Source organism: Podarcis filfolensis (genome assembly GCF_964270895.1).
Source record: "Podarcis filfolensis genome assembly, chromosome: 4".
NCBI lineage: Eukaryota > Metazoa > Chordata > Lepidosauria > Squamata > Lacertidae > Podarcis > Podarcis filfolensis.
In genome coordinates, this window is record NC_139607.1 from 72,057,654 (window position 1) to 72,074,975 (window position 17,322).

At 43.1% G+C, this 17,322-nt stretch overlaps 2 protein-coding genes across 6 annotated transcripts in view; one reads left to right on the forward strand and one right to left on the reverse strand.

The window, feature by feature from the left end:
* Positions 1-17,322, reverse strand: part of CCDC80 (coiled-coil domain containing 80) — a 39,103-nt gene that overhangs the window by 4,078 nt on the left and 17,703 nt on the right. The window contains exon 8 of one of the 2 annotated variants that reach the window (XM_083611820.1): positions 16,072-17,088. The exons of the other annotated variant lie outside the window; for it this stretch is intronic. Coding sequence (XP_083467946.1) covers positions 16,742-17,088 — 347 coding nt within the window. The 3' untranslated portion in view covers positions 16,072-16,741. Of the gene's footprint in view, positions 1-16,071; positions 17,089-17,322 lie in introns of those variants that run through there. 2 annotated transcript variants of the gene reach the window in all.
* Positions 247-15,925, forward strand: SLC35A5 (solute carrier family 35 member A5). 4 transcript variants are annotated; one of them, XM_083611825.1, is made up of 8 exons: positions 250-393; positions 1,690-1,842; positions 2,457-2,555; positions 3,700-3,833; positions 5,016-5,083; positions 6,207-6,996; positions 9,727-9,815; positions 15,832-15,925. In XM_083611825.1, exons 2-7 carry the CDS (start codon positions 1,713-1,715, stop codon positions 9,793-9,795), a joined length of 1,290 nt encoding a protein of 429 aa, XP_083467951.1. In that variant the 5' UTR covers positions 250-393; positions 1,690-1,712; the 3' UTR covers positions 9,796-9,815; positions 15,832-15,925. The 4 variants fall into 4 exon arrangements, with proteins under 4 accessions (XP_083467950.1, XP_083467952.1, XP_083467951.1 ...); XM_083611824.1 differs by lacking the exon at positions 15,832-15,925 and having other exon boundaries at positions 247-393; positions 9,727-12,674; XM_083611826.1 differs by lacking the exon at positions 15,832-15,925 and having other exon boundaries at positions 249-402; positions 9,727-12,674.

Consider the following 17,322-nt stretch of genomic DNA (forward strand, 5'->3'; position numbering starts at 1 on the left):
CTTATTGGCGCTCCCGGTCCCAATACATACAACAGCTTTGGTGTGTTTTAAAACCCACAGTGGGGCGATACCTTTATTAGGAGGAATAGATAATATCGCTCCCCCCCCCACAAAAAAACGGTATTGCCCAATTCCGTCCCCCTCAATACGGTTACTTTTTGTATGTGCTACTCTACACTTTTCCTATCTCTATGAATATTACCGTAGCTCTATGGCACCGCCTGCCTCTCCGACGTCGCTCGTGTCATGTGATCGAGCAGGAAGTGGCGGCGGCCGAGCGCTCTGTGCGCGTGCGTGAGGGGCGAGCGGCCAGAGGCTGGGGCCGGCGAGGAAAGGGATGTATGAAGAGAAAAGCAACAGCTGTCAGACAACGACACCTCTGGGAGGCTGAAGGTGCGAGAGGTGGGCTAGGAAGGCCCAGGGTCCTGAGTTCAAATTTCACCGCAGCTGCAGGATAATAGTAATAATAATAGTAATTATTATTATTATTATTATTATTATTATTATTTTGTTATTATTATTATTTTGTTATTATTTATACCCGGCCGATCTGGCTGGGTTGCCCCAGCCACTCTGGGAGGCTTCCAACACATATAAAAACATAATAATCATTCGGGGAAGGGAAGCTGTGATTTCCTGTAGCCTCAAGGTGCCTGTTGAGGCTGCCGGCTTGTCTTCTGTGTCTTTAGCAGCAGCTACATATACAGAAATGTAACAGGTAAAGATTTTCCTCAATTGAAGATAAAGCTATGCCAGAAACTATGTGTTGGGCTGTTTATAAAGGGCCTACCCAACAAACACTTTGCAATAAGTTGATAATAATACCAATCCATGTTAGAAGGTTGTACGGATAACGGAGATAGGTATCTAAAGTTCTTTCAACACTTGACCTGTGCTATATAAAGGATAATTACTTTTTATTCTATTACACATACCTGCACAAGATTGGCCAATTTGTTCATTTCAGTCAGTTCATGAAACAATTGGCCAATGTTGCAGTTTTGATTTCAGCTAGTTTTCAGGAGGAAACACACAACTGTGTGCAAGAGGGAGAAATGGAGAACAATAGTGTGAATTTGGAGGACGTGGAGTTATATCTGTTAAAATAATGTGTCGAGTTTCCCTTTCTTCCTATGCAAAATGCAATTGTTTGGAGTATAACTTAGTCCCCTAGACATTACTTGGCAGGTATTATCAAATAATGTTCTTTAGGATCCCTATCCATTCAACCCCTGGCTGTCAGCAGTAGGGCTTCATGCAGCGGCATAGCTGATGCCACTTCCAGAGCCCTGCCACTCTTGCTAGCCAGGGCAGAAGGTGGGAGGAGCAAAGAAAAATACCCTTTTGCTACACCAGCTCCTATGTTTTTATTGTCCAATTTTTTTAATTTGCAAATGATTTACAAATGCTTAGGTGGGCTGTTGTGTGTGTCTGTGTTGTTGATTTTGTTCATCACTTATGAAAATTTTGTTCATCACTTTTGAAATTGGAATAGCAATGCAAGAAGATTAGATTAGGGCTTCCAGAATATTGTTCAAGCATGTGCGGAAAAAACACAATTTCATGCAGGTTACGTAAAGCAAAGCACTAATAGCCTATTGGGTGCTGTCATGTTTACTAGTAATAAAACATATGCTGCTGTTTTTCTGAAAGGATCTACTTGATAAGTTTTTGCTTTGCTGTTCAAAGGGCACTGACAACAAGGCAGTGGAATGGAGTCCAGGTGCTGTAGTCAGCCTGCTCGGTGGGCCAAGCCAGCCATGTATACATTCCTTCTAGGAGGTACCTTTGTTACCTTGGGATCAAGTCGTATCCTTCTAATGAAATACTCTGCCAATGAAGGTATGCTAGAATATTTAATTCTATATGGATCACAACATGATTGATCAGCATGCTATCTGTCTTCATGCTCTCTACTAGCATGAGGCTACAATATTTTCAGGGAATGTAAATAGTCCTGATTTTTTAATCAGAATTACATGGCAATCTGTTTTCTTTCTTCAAAGCCATGAAGACCAGTTGTAATAAGCCCTCTGTGTAGTCAGATAACTTTTCTGTGACATCAAGCAGAACTACCAGCGTTTCTTTTATGTCACTTGATATATTTACCTGCTCCTTGTGAGGAAAAAGGTAAAAGAGCATGAGATGCATGATAATAGTGATTTGGGGGAGGCAGGGCAAAGTGTAGAATACAGAAGCCTTACCCCTTGAACCTCAAAGCCCTTTTTTAAATGTACCAAGCTTCCTAACAGCAACAGCATGAATATTTTCATGCATTCTTCGCAGCTGTATGGCCTGAAAATTTGGTTGTTGCATAAAAATGAAGGCAGCAGTTGCTGGCGTTCCAAATCCTACATCTGTGTTGAAGATACATGCACACACAGGCCACCTGTTGCTGGTTTTTTCTTCTTCGGTGTAGATATTTTTAACGTACTGTATACCCTCTGTTTTCTCAGATAACCAGTATGATTATCTTCCTGCAACTGTGAATGTGTGCTCGGAATTAGTTAAGCTGGTGCTCTGTCTGGTAATGGCACTCTGGGTCACCAGGAAAGGTAAGCTGTCAAGGTCGGGTTCTTACATGATATTTAGCTACAAGAATGTCCTCCCTAGTTGCTTGCTATGTATCAGTGGAATTTAGGCAGCTATAAGATGAATCTATCTTGTATTGTCTGTACTCACAAAATATGGGATCTGTGAGGATGCAGTGTTGCTCTGCTGAAAAGTACTGTTTTGGGAAGTGCTCCAGCTCAGTGGTGTGGGATGCATGCATGCAGATGGTTCTGTGTTCAGTCCCTGGCATCTCCAGGTAGGACTGGGAATGCCTGCTGTATAAAACCATGGAGTGGCATAGCTAGTCAGTGTGAACAATAATGAGCTTGATGAACCAATGGTTTGACTTTGTATAAGGCAGCCCTCTTGCCATTAGTAGTTAGTCACATGCTGCCTTTGAACTTAGGAGTTCTATAAAGCCACTGATAAACCTATTCTTCATGAATTTTACTAATTCCCCTTGAAAGCTGTGTAGCATTCAAAGCTATTTCTTGCCTTGTGGGCCGAATTCATGTTTCATCACATGATAAAAGTGCATACATCGTGACTTTTCATGTGGAGTCATTTTGGACTGGAGGTTTGTTTGAAATAGTTCTTTGAAAAACTTGAAGATTGCCACAACAGAGAGAACACTTGCAAAGTAGCCTTTTCCCTGAGGCACGCTATTTCACACAAATGCCTCAAAATGCTGAATATATGTGGTAAAGTTGCCATTTAAATGCCTTTAACACATTGGGAAATCAATCTTAGCAAGAAGATCAAGAACCCAGTGACTGGAGATTGGATTTCAAAGAACATGACTGCAAGCATTTAGTCAAAACATCTTTTCAGGAAAGCATGGTATAGTTTCATATTTGAGCCTGCCCAGGAGATTCCCAAACTGTGAATTTATTTATTCAAGGATTGTGCCTCATTAAACCTAAGAATAAGGGCAAAAGCTGGAGTGGGGGGCTTGTTCCCCTCCAGACATTGTCAGACTCCAGCTCCCATTAGCCTGAGCCAACATGGCCAATGGTAAGGGATGATGGGACTTGTAGTCCAGCAAAGTTTGGTGGGCTGCAGGTTATCCACCCTTGTGTAGATATGAAGCAAATTAGGAGTGTTAAACTGATTTCCCCCCTTTCTTCCCTATTTACTCCTTTTTAGGAGGTTATTCTCATAGTGGATTTGGCTGCAGCTCATGGAGGCAATTGAATAGCTACGTTAAGTGGTCAATTCCTGCCTTCCTCTATTTTCTGGATAACCTGATTGTCTTCTATGTCTTGTCCTATCTCCAGCCAGTAAGTAACACTTTAGAAATTCAATGTGCACTTTCTGCTCAAGGTTTTTGTAAACAGAGAATGTGTCCCATACCATACTTAACTATTAACTTGTACCAAGTTATGGTCAAGTCAACGAGACTGCAGGGAACCTCTTTTTTCACTTTTTAACCTGTTGAGATGAACTAACAATATCTCAGTAGCTGAACTGGATGCTTAGGGTAGGCTCTGCCAGAGCTACAGTACAGGAGGGGATGGATTAATCTTAAGGGAATTGACACCAGTCTTATCTGGAGTGTTGTGCCCAGTTATGACCCAGCACTACAGAGCAGGTTCAGAGGGTATGTATAGCCTAGGTTTGTTTTTGTTTTTAAATGGGGACAGTAGCATGTCTTTAAAACCTACAAGTTCAAGGATGGGCTATCTTCCCCATTTAATTGAGCCATGGTGAAAAAATTCCATGTGATATTAGTCATAGGGAAAAGAGCTGTGTTCTAGAAAGGTAAGAAATAAGAGTGGTTCAAACATAACAGTGGTTCATTGGGTTGGAAATAAGCATCATGCTAACACATTTCCCCAAAAAACTTGGATCTCCAGCTGTTGTTGGACTACAACTTTCATCATCCCTAGCTAGCAGGAACAGTGGTCAAGGATGATGGGAGTTGTAGTCCAACAATAGCTGGAGACCTAAGTTTGAGAAACACTGTGCCAACCCCTTCTAAAGAGCCACACTTGTACTGTAGAAAGCACTATATAAATATTCAAAATGAAACAACATGAAACCATAGTTTTCAGTCTCAGATGTAAGAGGAAATTATGGTTTCAAATAACCATGATGCAAGAAGATAGTGAAAGGAGGTGGGGAAGCACATAGGCACAAACATCACACTTCTTCTTATGTTATGCCTTTTTTGTCAATTGTCTAGTCTTTTAACATTATAAACCGCCCTGGGGTCATAAGGCAAAGAGCAGGATAAAAAGTTTTTCAGAACAAGTTCTCAGCTATTCTTAAGTCAGGTGAGAAGGTTTTTAGACGTTCTTTTTGCCGTTGCAAGTTATGTTTGGACTAAGAAGCCTCGGCTATGATATCAAGATTAAAAAAGCACCACTGACCTTCCTGATAAAAGGGCATTACAGACTGATTATCCCATTGCTAGGTTGCATTTGGCATGTAACTTTGCTCCTCAACTTCTTTTTCTCTAGGCCATGGCTGTGCTTTTCTCAAATTTTGTCATTATAACAACTGCTCTCCTGTTCAGAATTGTGCTGAAGTAAGTAGCAATGGAAGCATGTTTTCATTAGTCAATATTTTTCTTTCTTTCTAGTGTTGGTATTAGAATTCACCAAGATCTCTTTAAATCAGTTATAAACAAGAATATAAAGGTGTTTGAAATTTAAAGCAAGCCAAAATAAATTCAGATATGTATTAAGTCTTTATGTGTTAATGAGCATGCTATTGACGCTGACTGAGCTTGGTTCTTTTTCTTTGTTGGTTGTTCATAACAAAACACACGTGCTTTGGTCCCAATGAATGAGACAGAATTTCATTTGAGTAAACTTGCTTAGGACTGGACTTTCAATAAGCCTATGCAGCAGGTACAAATTCCGTCACCAACATTACAGATTAATTTGAAGCCAAGCACCGATAAGCCTCCTGTCCTATGTATTTAGTTTCCTTCAGGATTTCTGTAAGAGCTAGTCCTCAGTGTTTCAGATGGCCCTTGTGCATTTAGAGTCCCCAAAATGATGGCTTTAGTAGTCTTGTCATGATATTCTAGCTGAGCCATATTCTACATAGGGATGGATTCTCTGATATCCTTATGTCCGCCTTCAACAGTTTCAACAAATACAAAATAATTCAATCTTTATACAGTGGTACCTGTATAATAGGTTACATACGCTTCAGGTTACATACGCTTCAGGTTACAGACTCCAGAAACAGTACCTCGGGTTAATAACTTTGCTTCAGGATGAGAACAGAAATCGTGCTCCGGCGGCACGGCGTCAGCAGGAGGCCCCATTAGCTAAAGTGGTGCTTCAGGTTAAGAACAGTTTCAGGTTAAGAACGGACCTCTGGAACGAATTAAGTACTTAACCCGAGGTACCACTGTATTAGGTGAGAGAGATGGATGTTCTAAACTGCTGATTGAAATCCTGGTCCTTGAGTACAGCATACCTGCAGTTTTCTGCCTCCTGGTTTATGTGTTGTAGCACTGAAAATGTTACTTTTGGGGAGCTGAGAAGAGATCGTGTCTGTGCAGCTACCTCGGCAAAGAAGACGGGCAGCATATTTCTACCCACGACTTGTGCTGTTTGGGATTGACTTGCTGGATGGCTTTGCACCTGTCCGTGTACACTGAGAGTCTTTTTTTTTTTTTTTTTGTCTACACACAGGCGGCAACTCTCCTGGGTGCAGTGGGCGTCCCTGCTGATTTTGTTCCTGTCTATTGTCGCCCTGACGGCCGGGACAGGAAGCCACAAGCATAGCTTGGCCATGCATGGGTTCCATCACGACATCTATTTCAGCCACTCTAACAGCTGCCTGCAGTATGCCAGCCTGGAGGAAGAGTGCACAGGAAGAGAGAACTGCACGAGAACGTGGCTTTTCCCCAGCTTAAGCTGGAACATCACTGCTGCCACTGGAGCCCTGAGAACCATTCCCCTTGGGCTAGGACACCTGCTCATACTGGTGCAGTGCTTCATCTCTGCCCTGGCCAACATCTACAATGAAAAGATATTGAAAGAAGGAGGCCAGTTCAGTGAAAACATCTTTGTACAGAACACCAAGCTGTACCTCTTCGGAGCCATGTTCAACGCCCTGATTCTGAGCTTGCGCCCCGAAAACAGGCGCCGGATAGAACACTGTGGGTTCTTCTATGGGCACAATGCGTTCTCCGTCGCCCTTATTTTCGTCACTGCTTTCCTGGGGCTCTCTGTGGCTTTCATCTTGAAGTTCCGAGACAACATGTTTCACGTCCTGTCCGCACAGGTCACCACCGTGATCATCACCACGGTGTCTGTCTTCGTTTTTGACTTCAAGCCTTCCCTGGAGTTCTTCCTGCAAGCTCCTGTGGTGCTCTTGTCCATATTCATCTACCATTCCAGCAGCCCTCGATGCGTGGAATACACCGCTCAGTGGGAGAGGGGCAAAGTCGGTGGAGGGCCCTGGGAGCGCTCCAATGGGGTAAGGCTTGGGAAGGGGTTTGTTTTGAGTCCATTGCGTGGGCCAGCTCACACCAGCCCACCACCACTGCAGTTGCTTTGACGTAAGAGTTTGGATTTGATATCCCGCTTTATCACTACCCGAAGGAGTCTCAAAGCGGCTAACATTCTCCTTTCCCTTCCTCCCCCACAACAAACACTCTGTGAGGTGAGTGGGGCTGAGAGACTTCAAAGAAGTGTGACTGGCCCAAGGTCACCCAGCAGCTGCATGTGGAGGAGCGGAGATGCGAACCCGGTTCACCAGATTACAAGTCTTGCTCTTAACCACTACACCACACTGGCTCTCAGAGGTTTAGGCTTTAGTGGTTTAGCTGCAGGTCTACCCCTTTGCAAATGAGTGGCTCTGCTTCACTTGCTTGCGGTGCTGCAAACCCATGCTTTTGTGAGGCACCTGATGTCATTGTAGACATTTCCCAGCCACCCAAGAATGTTGGCTTGGTGTCATTGTAATAGACATCTGTAGAGCTGAGAAATGACAAAATGGGCTGGCAGCAAGCCGGCAACCTGACCCAAAGTTAACTGCGCTTACGACTATTGATTTCAGTGGGCTTAATGCTGTGTTGAATTATAGCCGCTTCTTTGTGCAAGTGGGCACCAGAGGGCGCTGTTGACAGTTAAAGCTGCTCTTGGGTAACATTTGTGCACACTTGAATGAATGCTTTATAGTGATAACTTGGAAGACCTATAGGAAGAGGGAGCTTTCACATCTGCATCTATGATCTTGGATTTCTGCTGGGTTAAGTTCGCAGATGCAGCTCCCCAAAACATGTGCAGGTGATTAAATGTTTCCATTAACAAATCATTTCATGACTGTCAAGTCAGAGCTTGCCCTGCTCCTGCTAGATGCATCTTTGCAGAATAATATGGAATACAGTTAAATTTTATTGTCCTGTTGCTGAAATCAAATTCTGGATATATCAGTGCATGTTAAACTCATCAGCAGTAGCCTATAAAAATATTATTCAATTGATACAAAAAGAGAGGAGTAAACAGTCTTACCTGTTAATACATACCAGAGCAAAAGTTTCAGCAGAGATCTAAGATAGGCGTAGTAGGACAAATGGAAAATATGTAGGATCTGTGCTCCAGGGTGCACTCAGATGTATTTCCCGCTGTATTTATTGAGGTAAGCATGCACAGAATTGTTGCCTTAGCATCCGAAAGAGAATTAAAACCCAGCTGCTCAGTTTTATCACTTTCACTTGATTGTTTCAAAGTAACCATTTGTTACAACTGACCTTGCATGATCTTCACTCCGATTATTTGCTCAGGATGGCAGTAAAGTTTTGCTATGCAACCTTCACAGGCAGCTGCTTGAGCTGCCACCTGCTGCCAGTTTCCACTCAGCCTTCCTGCTTGCAGTTCAGCTCCTAATTCTTAATAAATGGCTTGTAACAACAAATATTTATAGACCTTTTAGGCTTATAAAGTGTTCTTAATTCATAGGCATCCATATAAACTCAGAGCCAGCACCACATATTTGGATGACTAGGCACCTGGACTTCTTTGTGTCCTATTCTGGTATTTATTTGTTTCAGCATTGGATCTGATTCATCCTAGGGGGATTAACTTTAACTACGATGAATGGGTAGTTCAGAAAATGATTTTATAGTGAATTGGGAAAGAACATGCTTCGAATGAGACACACTGAAGCATAGCTTTGGCACTAGCAAAGGGCCTTTACGCCATATAATGCGAACAGGTGAAGGTGGGGGACACTGATCAGCCCAAGAGCTACAGTCTGTCCTGGGCAACCTTCTGAAGGACCCATACCTGGGGTGGGCATGGCCAGAGGCACCAAGTGGGTGGAGCAACAGGTGTGGCTCTTGCCTTTTTACAGTAGGCTATGCAGGTGGCACTGTGGGTTAAACCACAGAGCCTAGGACTTGCCGATCAGAACGTCGACGGTTCGAATCCCTGCGACGAGGTGAGCTCCCGTTGCTCGGTCCCTGCTCCTGCCAACCTAGCAGTTCGAAAGCACCTCAAAGTGCAAGTAGATAAATAGGTACTGCTCTGGCGGGAAGGTAAACAGCGTTTCCGTGTGCTGCTCTGATTCACCAGAAGCCAATAAAGCGAAATGAGCGCCTCAACCCCTGAGTCGGCCATGACTGGATCTAATGGTCAGGGGTCCCTTTACCTTTACCTTTACCTTTACAATCAATCCATGCAAAAGGCAGGGGTTTCTAGACCCACATATTTCCTTCCAGGCAAACAAGGCATTATCGCAGCTCAAGGGCACATTCCAGCCAGGCAAAAGCACTCAAGGAGAGTGCAGAGCCAGGCCAGCAAGAAGCGTGGCATGGGGAGGAATGTGACCTGGAGAGAGTCCCAAGGAGGCCTTGAAGGACAGCATTTGGCCCTCAGGCCCCAGGTTCTCCAGCCTCAACATAGATACATATGAATTATCCTATAAAACCAGTCTGCTAACTCTGGAGTTCTCTCTCTTTCCCCCAGTCACATGCCCCTGATTCCTGGCCGTAAAAATCCCCAGCTGAAATGAAAACATCTTGCAGCAGCTCCAAAATATACCCAGGTCAAGTGAAGCCCATGATTGTGGGTCCTGTTACAAGAATATTGCTGTCACTTCACAAAGCTGAAATATTTAGTGCTTGCTTCTTGTTTATTATCAGTTGAAAATGTTAACCAAGCATAGACTAATGTTGCCTTTTCGCTCTCTTTCCCCTTTCTGTAGGATGGAGAAGAACTCGAGAGACTTACGAAGCAAGACAGTGACCATGATTCAGAAGAAGAGGCCTTATAGCCTGGCTTTGGATTTTTGAAGTACAGACATTCTTATTTAAGAAAATGAAGTTTTACCCTGGGAGGTGGGGGGAGGTTCAGACCGTGACCAACAGGTGGAAGTTTCTTTTTTCTTGTCACTAAGGTGGGATTTTAATTTGTGTTTTCATAAAGCTGTGCAAGGTAATATATTAACTACTGTGAAGGGGTCTTGACGAGGAAAGGGACCTATTCATAAAGGATGATAATGCTATCCATAGCTCTTAATGAGGACTCCAGGATCAAACACAGGTGCCTCTGAATACCTGTTGTTGGGGATTAGCAGTCTTCATGTCCTTCTCATGGGCTTCTCATAGTCATCAGGTTGGCCATGGTGCGTAGTGGGATGCTGTGCTTTTGGTCTGATCCAGCACAGCTGCTCTTATGTACTTGACTTCTGTAGTTCATGAGAGTGAAGAATTCCTGCAGAAAGAGAGCGGTCAGCAATGGTTGCTAGTTCAGACTGCTTTGGATGAAGAGACGTAGAACTGGAAGCATCACTTGGAACTTTCTCACTTCGTTCTTTCACATGACTGTAAGAAAGCATTAACGCTACTGAAGTTAACCGAGGTACCTTGGTTCAGAGCAAATGTAAATGAAGAATCAGTAGATGAAGCCATGGTGGCTGTTCATCTTACAGTATTCTGGAGATAAGAACTGTCAAACTATTCACAATTGTATGCCACAAACATCTAAGGATTTACTCATATTTCAGGGGTACTCGAAACAGTGTCAAATGTGTCTTTACCACCATGTGTGTATGCTGTTGCCATGCATGGTTCCTGACACACATTTCTGTGATTTGCACAGTTGAAGAAGTGCATTTGTCAGACGCACAACTATGCTTTTAGATGTATATTTAAACTGTTTTACAGGAGCAGCTTTAAAGTATTGGGCCGTCCTCAGTGCTAGTCCTGCCCAGAGTAGACCCACTGAAATTACTGGATATAAACTAGTCATAGTCATTAATTCCAGTAGTTCTTCTCTTGGATAGGAGTAGCATTGGATGCCACTGGTACCGTGTGAAGTGGAGCTCAGTGGTGGATGCAGTTGCAATATAGTAATCCAAAGCTTACATATTGAAGAACACTATATACCCTCCTGGTGTTTATGGTGCTATGTCTTACACATGAAAATTAGGTATCCTTATACTTGAGCCTGAAAGTTGTTGTTGGGATATCTAATGCTGCTTCTAAAGCAAAGGTGGGAATGTTGTTGGGACTCCCAGCTCCCATCTGTTCTACCCAAAATTGCCAGTGGTAGAGTAATGGTAGAGTTGAAGTCCAGCAACATTTGGAGGTTCCCCACCCACGCCGTGTGGGCTCACAATTATTTTCTCCCCTCCTTGTCACAAATCAAAATTGTCATCCCACTGATGGATCCTTAGAACCCAATGCGCTTGTTCACATTTTCAAATGTGATAAGTACTGAATTAGGAGCACAGGATATGCACAAGTTCCTTTCATCTGTGTGCAGCCCTTTTACACGAGCTGTGAAACAAACCAGGAAGCTGCACTTAATCATCGCTTCCCATGACGATTCCATCTCCCTGACTATCGTTAACAGCTTCCAAATCAGCCAGGATTCAAAAGCCAACTTTAAACTATGGTTTCATATCCTGTCTTCTTTAGAAGTCACGAACCATATTTTCCTAGTTTGAATGTATCCGGAAGATGATACATTAACTGAAACTTCCTGGTTTGTTTCACAGCTCGTGTAAAAGGGCTGCGCACAGATGAAAGGAACTTGTGGCTATACTGGCCTATTCTTGCCACCTGAAATGGCAAGCTGCAGTGTCTCTCCATATTTGATTTTGGCGTAAGTGCCCACTCTGCCTTTTGTCCCTTAGTTGTCTCTTGTCCTCTTTAATGCCTGTCTCTGTGTAAAATACAACTTTTCTATGTACTACAACTGTGTAAAAGTGCAGCACAGGGACAAAAATCTGAGGGATAAAATAAAAAGTAACAAAGAACAATGTTATGAATATAGGCTTAGAACTTTTAACGATGCCTGCAACCCTTTTGTTAAGTATGATTCAAGGAAATGCATGTTTTGTAATTTAACTAGGGTTCATTCAGGGATGAGACTATGTATAAAGGAAATAGTATGAACAGAAATGGGGCGAGGAGGTCGGGTGTTTCTGATTTCTTTTCTCTCGTATTTTTTTTTGGGGGGGGCTACAATATAATTTGAAAATCTTGGTAATACTTGAACTGTCACAGCTTCAGTTTTACACTTCCAGCCCAAGTCCCTATTTGCCAAAAAACAAAGAAACCCAGCAACAAAGCAGTGGGATGGGAAGAAATACAGGCCCCTATCTTGCAGAAGTAGATAAATACTCCAGGAAGTGGTGATCTGATCATATAAGCTGCTGCTTCTTATTGCACAGATAACAACTCATTTTTGTGTCTGTTGATGGAAAGGTGCAGCTTCTGTGGGTTTCTCAAGACTGTTTTATGACACTCCTAGAACTCAAAAGTATATTGGAACAAGTCTAAATGGAGCATTCCTTTGAACCTGGCTTTTTTATTTGAACAGAGTTTGAAATAAGGAGCTAATTGCTCCTAAGAGCAGCTTTGGAGCAGGTGTGGTTTCTGTGAACAGTGGTTTTGATTGTGCTTTAGCTCCTCATTTGCATTTGTGATAGCCTTGCTGGTAAGACATCTGTTCCGTTGTTTGCTAGTGTAACAGAACAGGAGCTTCCTGGTGCACACTCTTTTGTTGTTGCTATTCAAGTGCATTCATTAAGGAACTCTGCCTGATTCCCTTATAGTGCCTGGTGTTAACCAAAATGTGGGACCTCTTTGTGGTGTTTTCATTGTTTTACAGTCCACACGGCCAAATAAACTACAACGTAAATGGTTTTGGATTTTTGTGTGTTTGTGGGACGTGGGTGGTGCTGTGGTCTAAACCACAGAACCTAGGACTTGCCGATCAGAAGGTCAGTGGTTCAATTCCCCGCAACGGAGCGGGAAGGCAAACGGCATTTCCATGCGCTTCTTTGGTTCGCCAGAAGTGGCTTAGTCGTGCTGGTATGCTGGCTCCCTCGGCCAGTAAAGCGAGATGAGCGCCGCAACCCCAGAGTCATCAGTGACCGGACCTAACAGTCAGGGGTCCCTGACTGGGGAAAGAAGACGTTTATGGATGATAAAGTAGAAATCCAAAGCTTATTTTTTACAAAGTGGCAATAACACGAATGGGTATATATGCTGCCAGTAACTGCATATGAATACAGACTGTTCTGTTAATGGAGTTGCTCAAATTGCTCCACATGCATGCAACTCACAAGTTGGGTATCCACTTTATCCCAGGTATTATTAATACCTTGGATACGCTGGAGTCTCCTGGGGCAAAAGAGGAGTAAAGCCTGTGGTGACTTGCCCAAGCAAATAATGCCCTTAGTTGTCCCTTTATTTCAATCCAGGACACAGCCCAAAGAAAGCTAAAATACTGAAAAACAGCTTAACCTGTAGACCAACCCACATTTTATAACAGTCCCCTGTTAGCCAAGGATCATACAATACAGGGAGAACAAACATTTCTCTAAGAATACTAATATAGGACCAGAGGTTTCATGGTAACCTTTCCTGTGCCCAAATCTCCCCTGCAAATCCCTGCATGGCTATTGTGTTATATGTGGGGTGGGATAGAGTACTTTTGTTGCCATGATTGGAAAGAAACCAAGCTGCAGCAAAAAACTACCTAGGATAATTTTGGGGAGGTGCTGGAAGGCTTAAATTTCTCCTGCCTTTCAGTCAGTCCCCTTCAGATGTCCCCCTGCTCCTCCATTCATATTAAATGCAGACATGTTGAGAAAGCACATTTTTGTCAGTGTAACATGTAGTTCTGCCCTAGGAGAGAGGAAACTTTGCTTTGTTTGGCTTGTGTGAAATTTGATTTTGTTAAAAATATTTCCAAATAAAGATTCCAGATGCTTATTTTCATTAATAGTACAGTGGTATCTTGGTTCTCAAACTCAGTCCGTTCAACTTCCAAAACGTTCCCAAACAAGATGCAGCTTATGATTGGCTGATTGGCCCCGGAAACAATGCCGACAGCCAAAACAGATGTCCGGCTTCCGGAAAATGTTCACAAACTGGAACAATTCTGGGTTTGCGGCATTCAGGTGCTGATTTGTATGTCAACTAAGCCGTTTGGGAACCAAGGTACCGCTGTAGATAGCTTGCTTTGCAAAGGAAACTCCTAGTACCAAAAAATAAAAAATAACACCCACCAAAAGAGTTAGAGCTTGAACTTCTGTTGTGCAGTTTACTTTTAGTGCTTTCCACTGCATGTAATGTGCATTTTAATTGCTTGGGTCTCCTCACTTTGACCACAATTACAACTGTCCTTGCTAGTATGCTTCCAGAAAGCATTTGTGAGGCCATTAGCTTCAGATTACATTTCAGTTAAAGAAGCAAAAGGCAGAGAGATTTTTACTTAAACATTCCCAGAGAATTTCCTCCCATAAAAGGTCTGCACTTATAAATTTGCCTAACACAGCCTGAAGATCGACATTAAACAGGAGTAGTTAGACTTTCAAACCACATATTTTGGGCTGTATTCAACTAACTCATTGTGCTAGCAGAAGCCAGTACAATTTTCACTTTCCCCTCAATCTCCCTCCCAAATCTGTTGCAAAGGGTTGGGAGAATCCCCAGAAATAGCATTGGGCGGGTGGGAGGAGGATCGGGGACATTGTTTCAAGCAGACATGCTTGCATTTAAAGAACAATAATCTTACTGCTATACTGAATACAGGTCTCTGTCTCCACTTGTGCCTGTGCTTGAATATCAGGGGAAACCCTCACTTTTCTGCTGTGTTTTGCATTCCTCTGAAGTAATTTATAATTGCTATTGGCCTGGTTTGCACATAACGGTAAGCCATCATTTGTTTAACGAAAGTGTGGATTGTTTGAACACCTGAGCCCAGCACAACGGGCGAATATAAAGCCATTGGTATGTTGTTGCTTTATGAACCATGGCTTGTTTTAAATTTTTAAAAAGTAGCCAGGAATTTGATGTTATGTTCAAACCCAACACCTTTGTTTAGCCATGGCAACCCCACCACAAGATGCTTGTCAAGCTACAGAGGCATGAGTCAAGAGCAGATGGAAAAGTAACCAAGCTTTGGAGAAACAAATCCTGCATTGCAGGGGGTTGGTTGGATTGGGGTGCCTTCCAACTCTACAATTCTATGAATTCAGGCTTGTTTGCTTATCTGTGAGATGACTCAACAATTCCATGGCATTCCTCAGTACCATGAAAAAATATACAATGTAGCCACAGCACTGCAGAACTCACTTAAAAGTTACCTGCACATGTTGTCCCATAACTTTCTTTCTAGGAAGGCTGGAGACCGTGGTAGTAGTAAAGCAGCTCAGAGTCTGGGACACCTGCCCAGGTGTGCCACTAGAAGCCTTCATAGGTACTATGGCACCTTCGGGCATGTTATGTACTGAGTTGAATAGGATCCAAAAGGCAGCAGTCTGATTAGTCCTAGAACAATAGGATTCAGAATGCAGCAGTCTGATTGGTCCTAGAACAATAGGGTTCAGAATGCAGCAGTATGATTGGTCTACAGGAGCCACCCAATCCAGCTCCAGGTGGTAGTGAATCCGCAACCTGATTGGCCTACAGGTGAATCCCGGAATTAGCCAATCACATGGGGCCCATTGTGTAAATAATGTATATAAAGCAGACATTCTGGGGGAACTTCCATTCCTCCTCACCACTATGAGCTGAATAAAGAGCATGAAATCCACTCTCGACTCCAAGTATATTTCAGGGCATCAGATTGGCAACACTTGGTCTGCTGAGAGGGCTCACGATTGAAATATGTGGTACGTTGAAACAATAGCCCCTGGCATAAATTCCTTCAAGGTGTCAATTTATAGGAATGCTGTTCCCAGGGGGGTGAAAGCAGCAGAACTTGCCCTAGAGCTGAGATGAGTCTTTGAGCCCTTTTGTTAATCTGCTAATCTACTGCTGATTTCTGGTTTTTTTGTTTGTTTGTTTAGGTTTCTAGGATGCATGTCTCAGTTTCCTTAAAGAACTCTCTGAGAATGGCTCAGCTTTCCTTGCCAAGGCAGGAGGATAACTTAGAATAGGGAGAAGATGTCTCCCTCCTTGTAAAGTGCTGTTATTCCACCTCTTCTGTTCCACAGGCAGGACCTTCCCTGAGCTGAATGGCTTCCTGCCTTCAAAGGGAGAAAAACTCTTAACAAGATTAAAGAGGCACAGCTAAAGTAGCAACATGGTTGGCACAAAATCATCTCTCACTGTATTATTTCAAACCTTTAACAATCTCAAGTTTTCCATAACAGGTGAAACCATTATACTACAGAGCTGGCATGTTATAAAATAAATCATTCTACCCCAAACATTTTTTTAATTAAAAAAACAACCCTTTAACATTAGTTTTTCTAAAAGGATTTCTTTTGAGCGGCAAATTTTGTAATATGATCCACCATTCCTCCACTTCAGCAAAAATTCACAACATTTTCTAATAAATATTTCCTCCCTCGGCATGGGGAAACAGGAAGCTATAGGAGTGTTAGTGTCTTATTTTACAGTTTATATTCTGCCTACAGTACAATGCCCATCACTGGAGTCAGGGTGTGTGGGGTTTGTGGGGGATGGGGGTGTTTCTATACATACATAGCACCAAGATATACCTTCAGATTAGAAGGGCTCCAGAATATAAAGGAGTCTTTATTCCATAAGGCACCAATGATACTGGCTTGACCTATTTCACATCATGCGTGTTATAGAGAAGGCCAAAGTCCAATACTTTAGTAGTCCCTTGACTGAACGAGGGAAGAAAAACATGGTCAGGTGACCATCAAATGCTTCCCACATCTGGCTGCTTGTGGTCTGAATGGCTACTAAGATGAAAGCAGGGTGCAGATAAAGGTTAAGTTCCTAATTTCAATAGGGGTATCCATGGTGGTAACTTTCATGATGGCGGTAATCATCTTGGTAGCCTTCCTGGTACCCTTGGTGATAACCATGGTATCCATACCCGGCGTATTCGTCTTCTGGGCACCGCATGCCAAGAGACTGCTGGATGGCCATCTCCTGCCGCCGAAGTTGCATAGAGTCAATCAAATCGTACACAATCACCATGGACCACATTGGGGAAGGGTACCAGGATTTGACGTTCCCGTCTTTTCCAACCAGAAGCATAGAGAAATATTCGGGGCTGATCTGGAAATAATTGCGGATGTCTTTCACCAAATGAGCAGGGAGCTCTTCCCTGTCCACGCTGGAGCTCCCTAGGAGGAGACGGAGATTAGGAATAGCGTCAGCATCTTATGACACACAGACAAGTCATTCTTAAAAGCAAAATATATATTCAAGCGTACTATATATGCAGCTGCAGTAGAACAGGCTGGAGGCATGGTGGTGGTTGAGAGGACTCTGGGCAGCCAAGTGGACATCATTTCCTGCCCACAGCAATAAAAAGCAAGATGCCTTTTTTTGGAAAATAGTCAGGTTTGCACATTAAC

Bases quoted from the DNA above. Each gene is read 5' to 3' on its own strand.
- SLC35A5 (XM_083611824.1), top strand. From the start codon at position 1,713: ATGGAGTCCAGGTGCTGTAGTCAGCCTGCTCGGTGGGCCAAGCCAGCC. The intron at 3,834-5,015 runs GTAAGTAACACT...CTTTTTCTCTAG, and splicing joins TCTTGTCCTATCTCCAGCCA to GCCATGGCTGTGCTTTTCTC. The intron at 5,084-6,206 runs GTAAGTAGCAAT...GTCTACACACAG, and splicing joins CTGTTCAGAATTGTGCTGAA to GCGGCAACTCTCCTGGGTGC.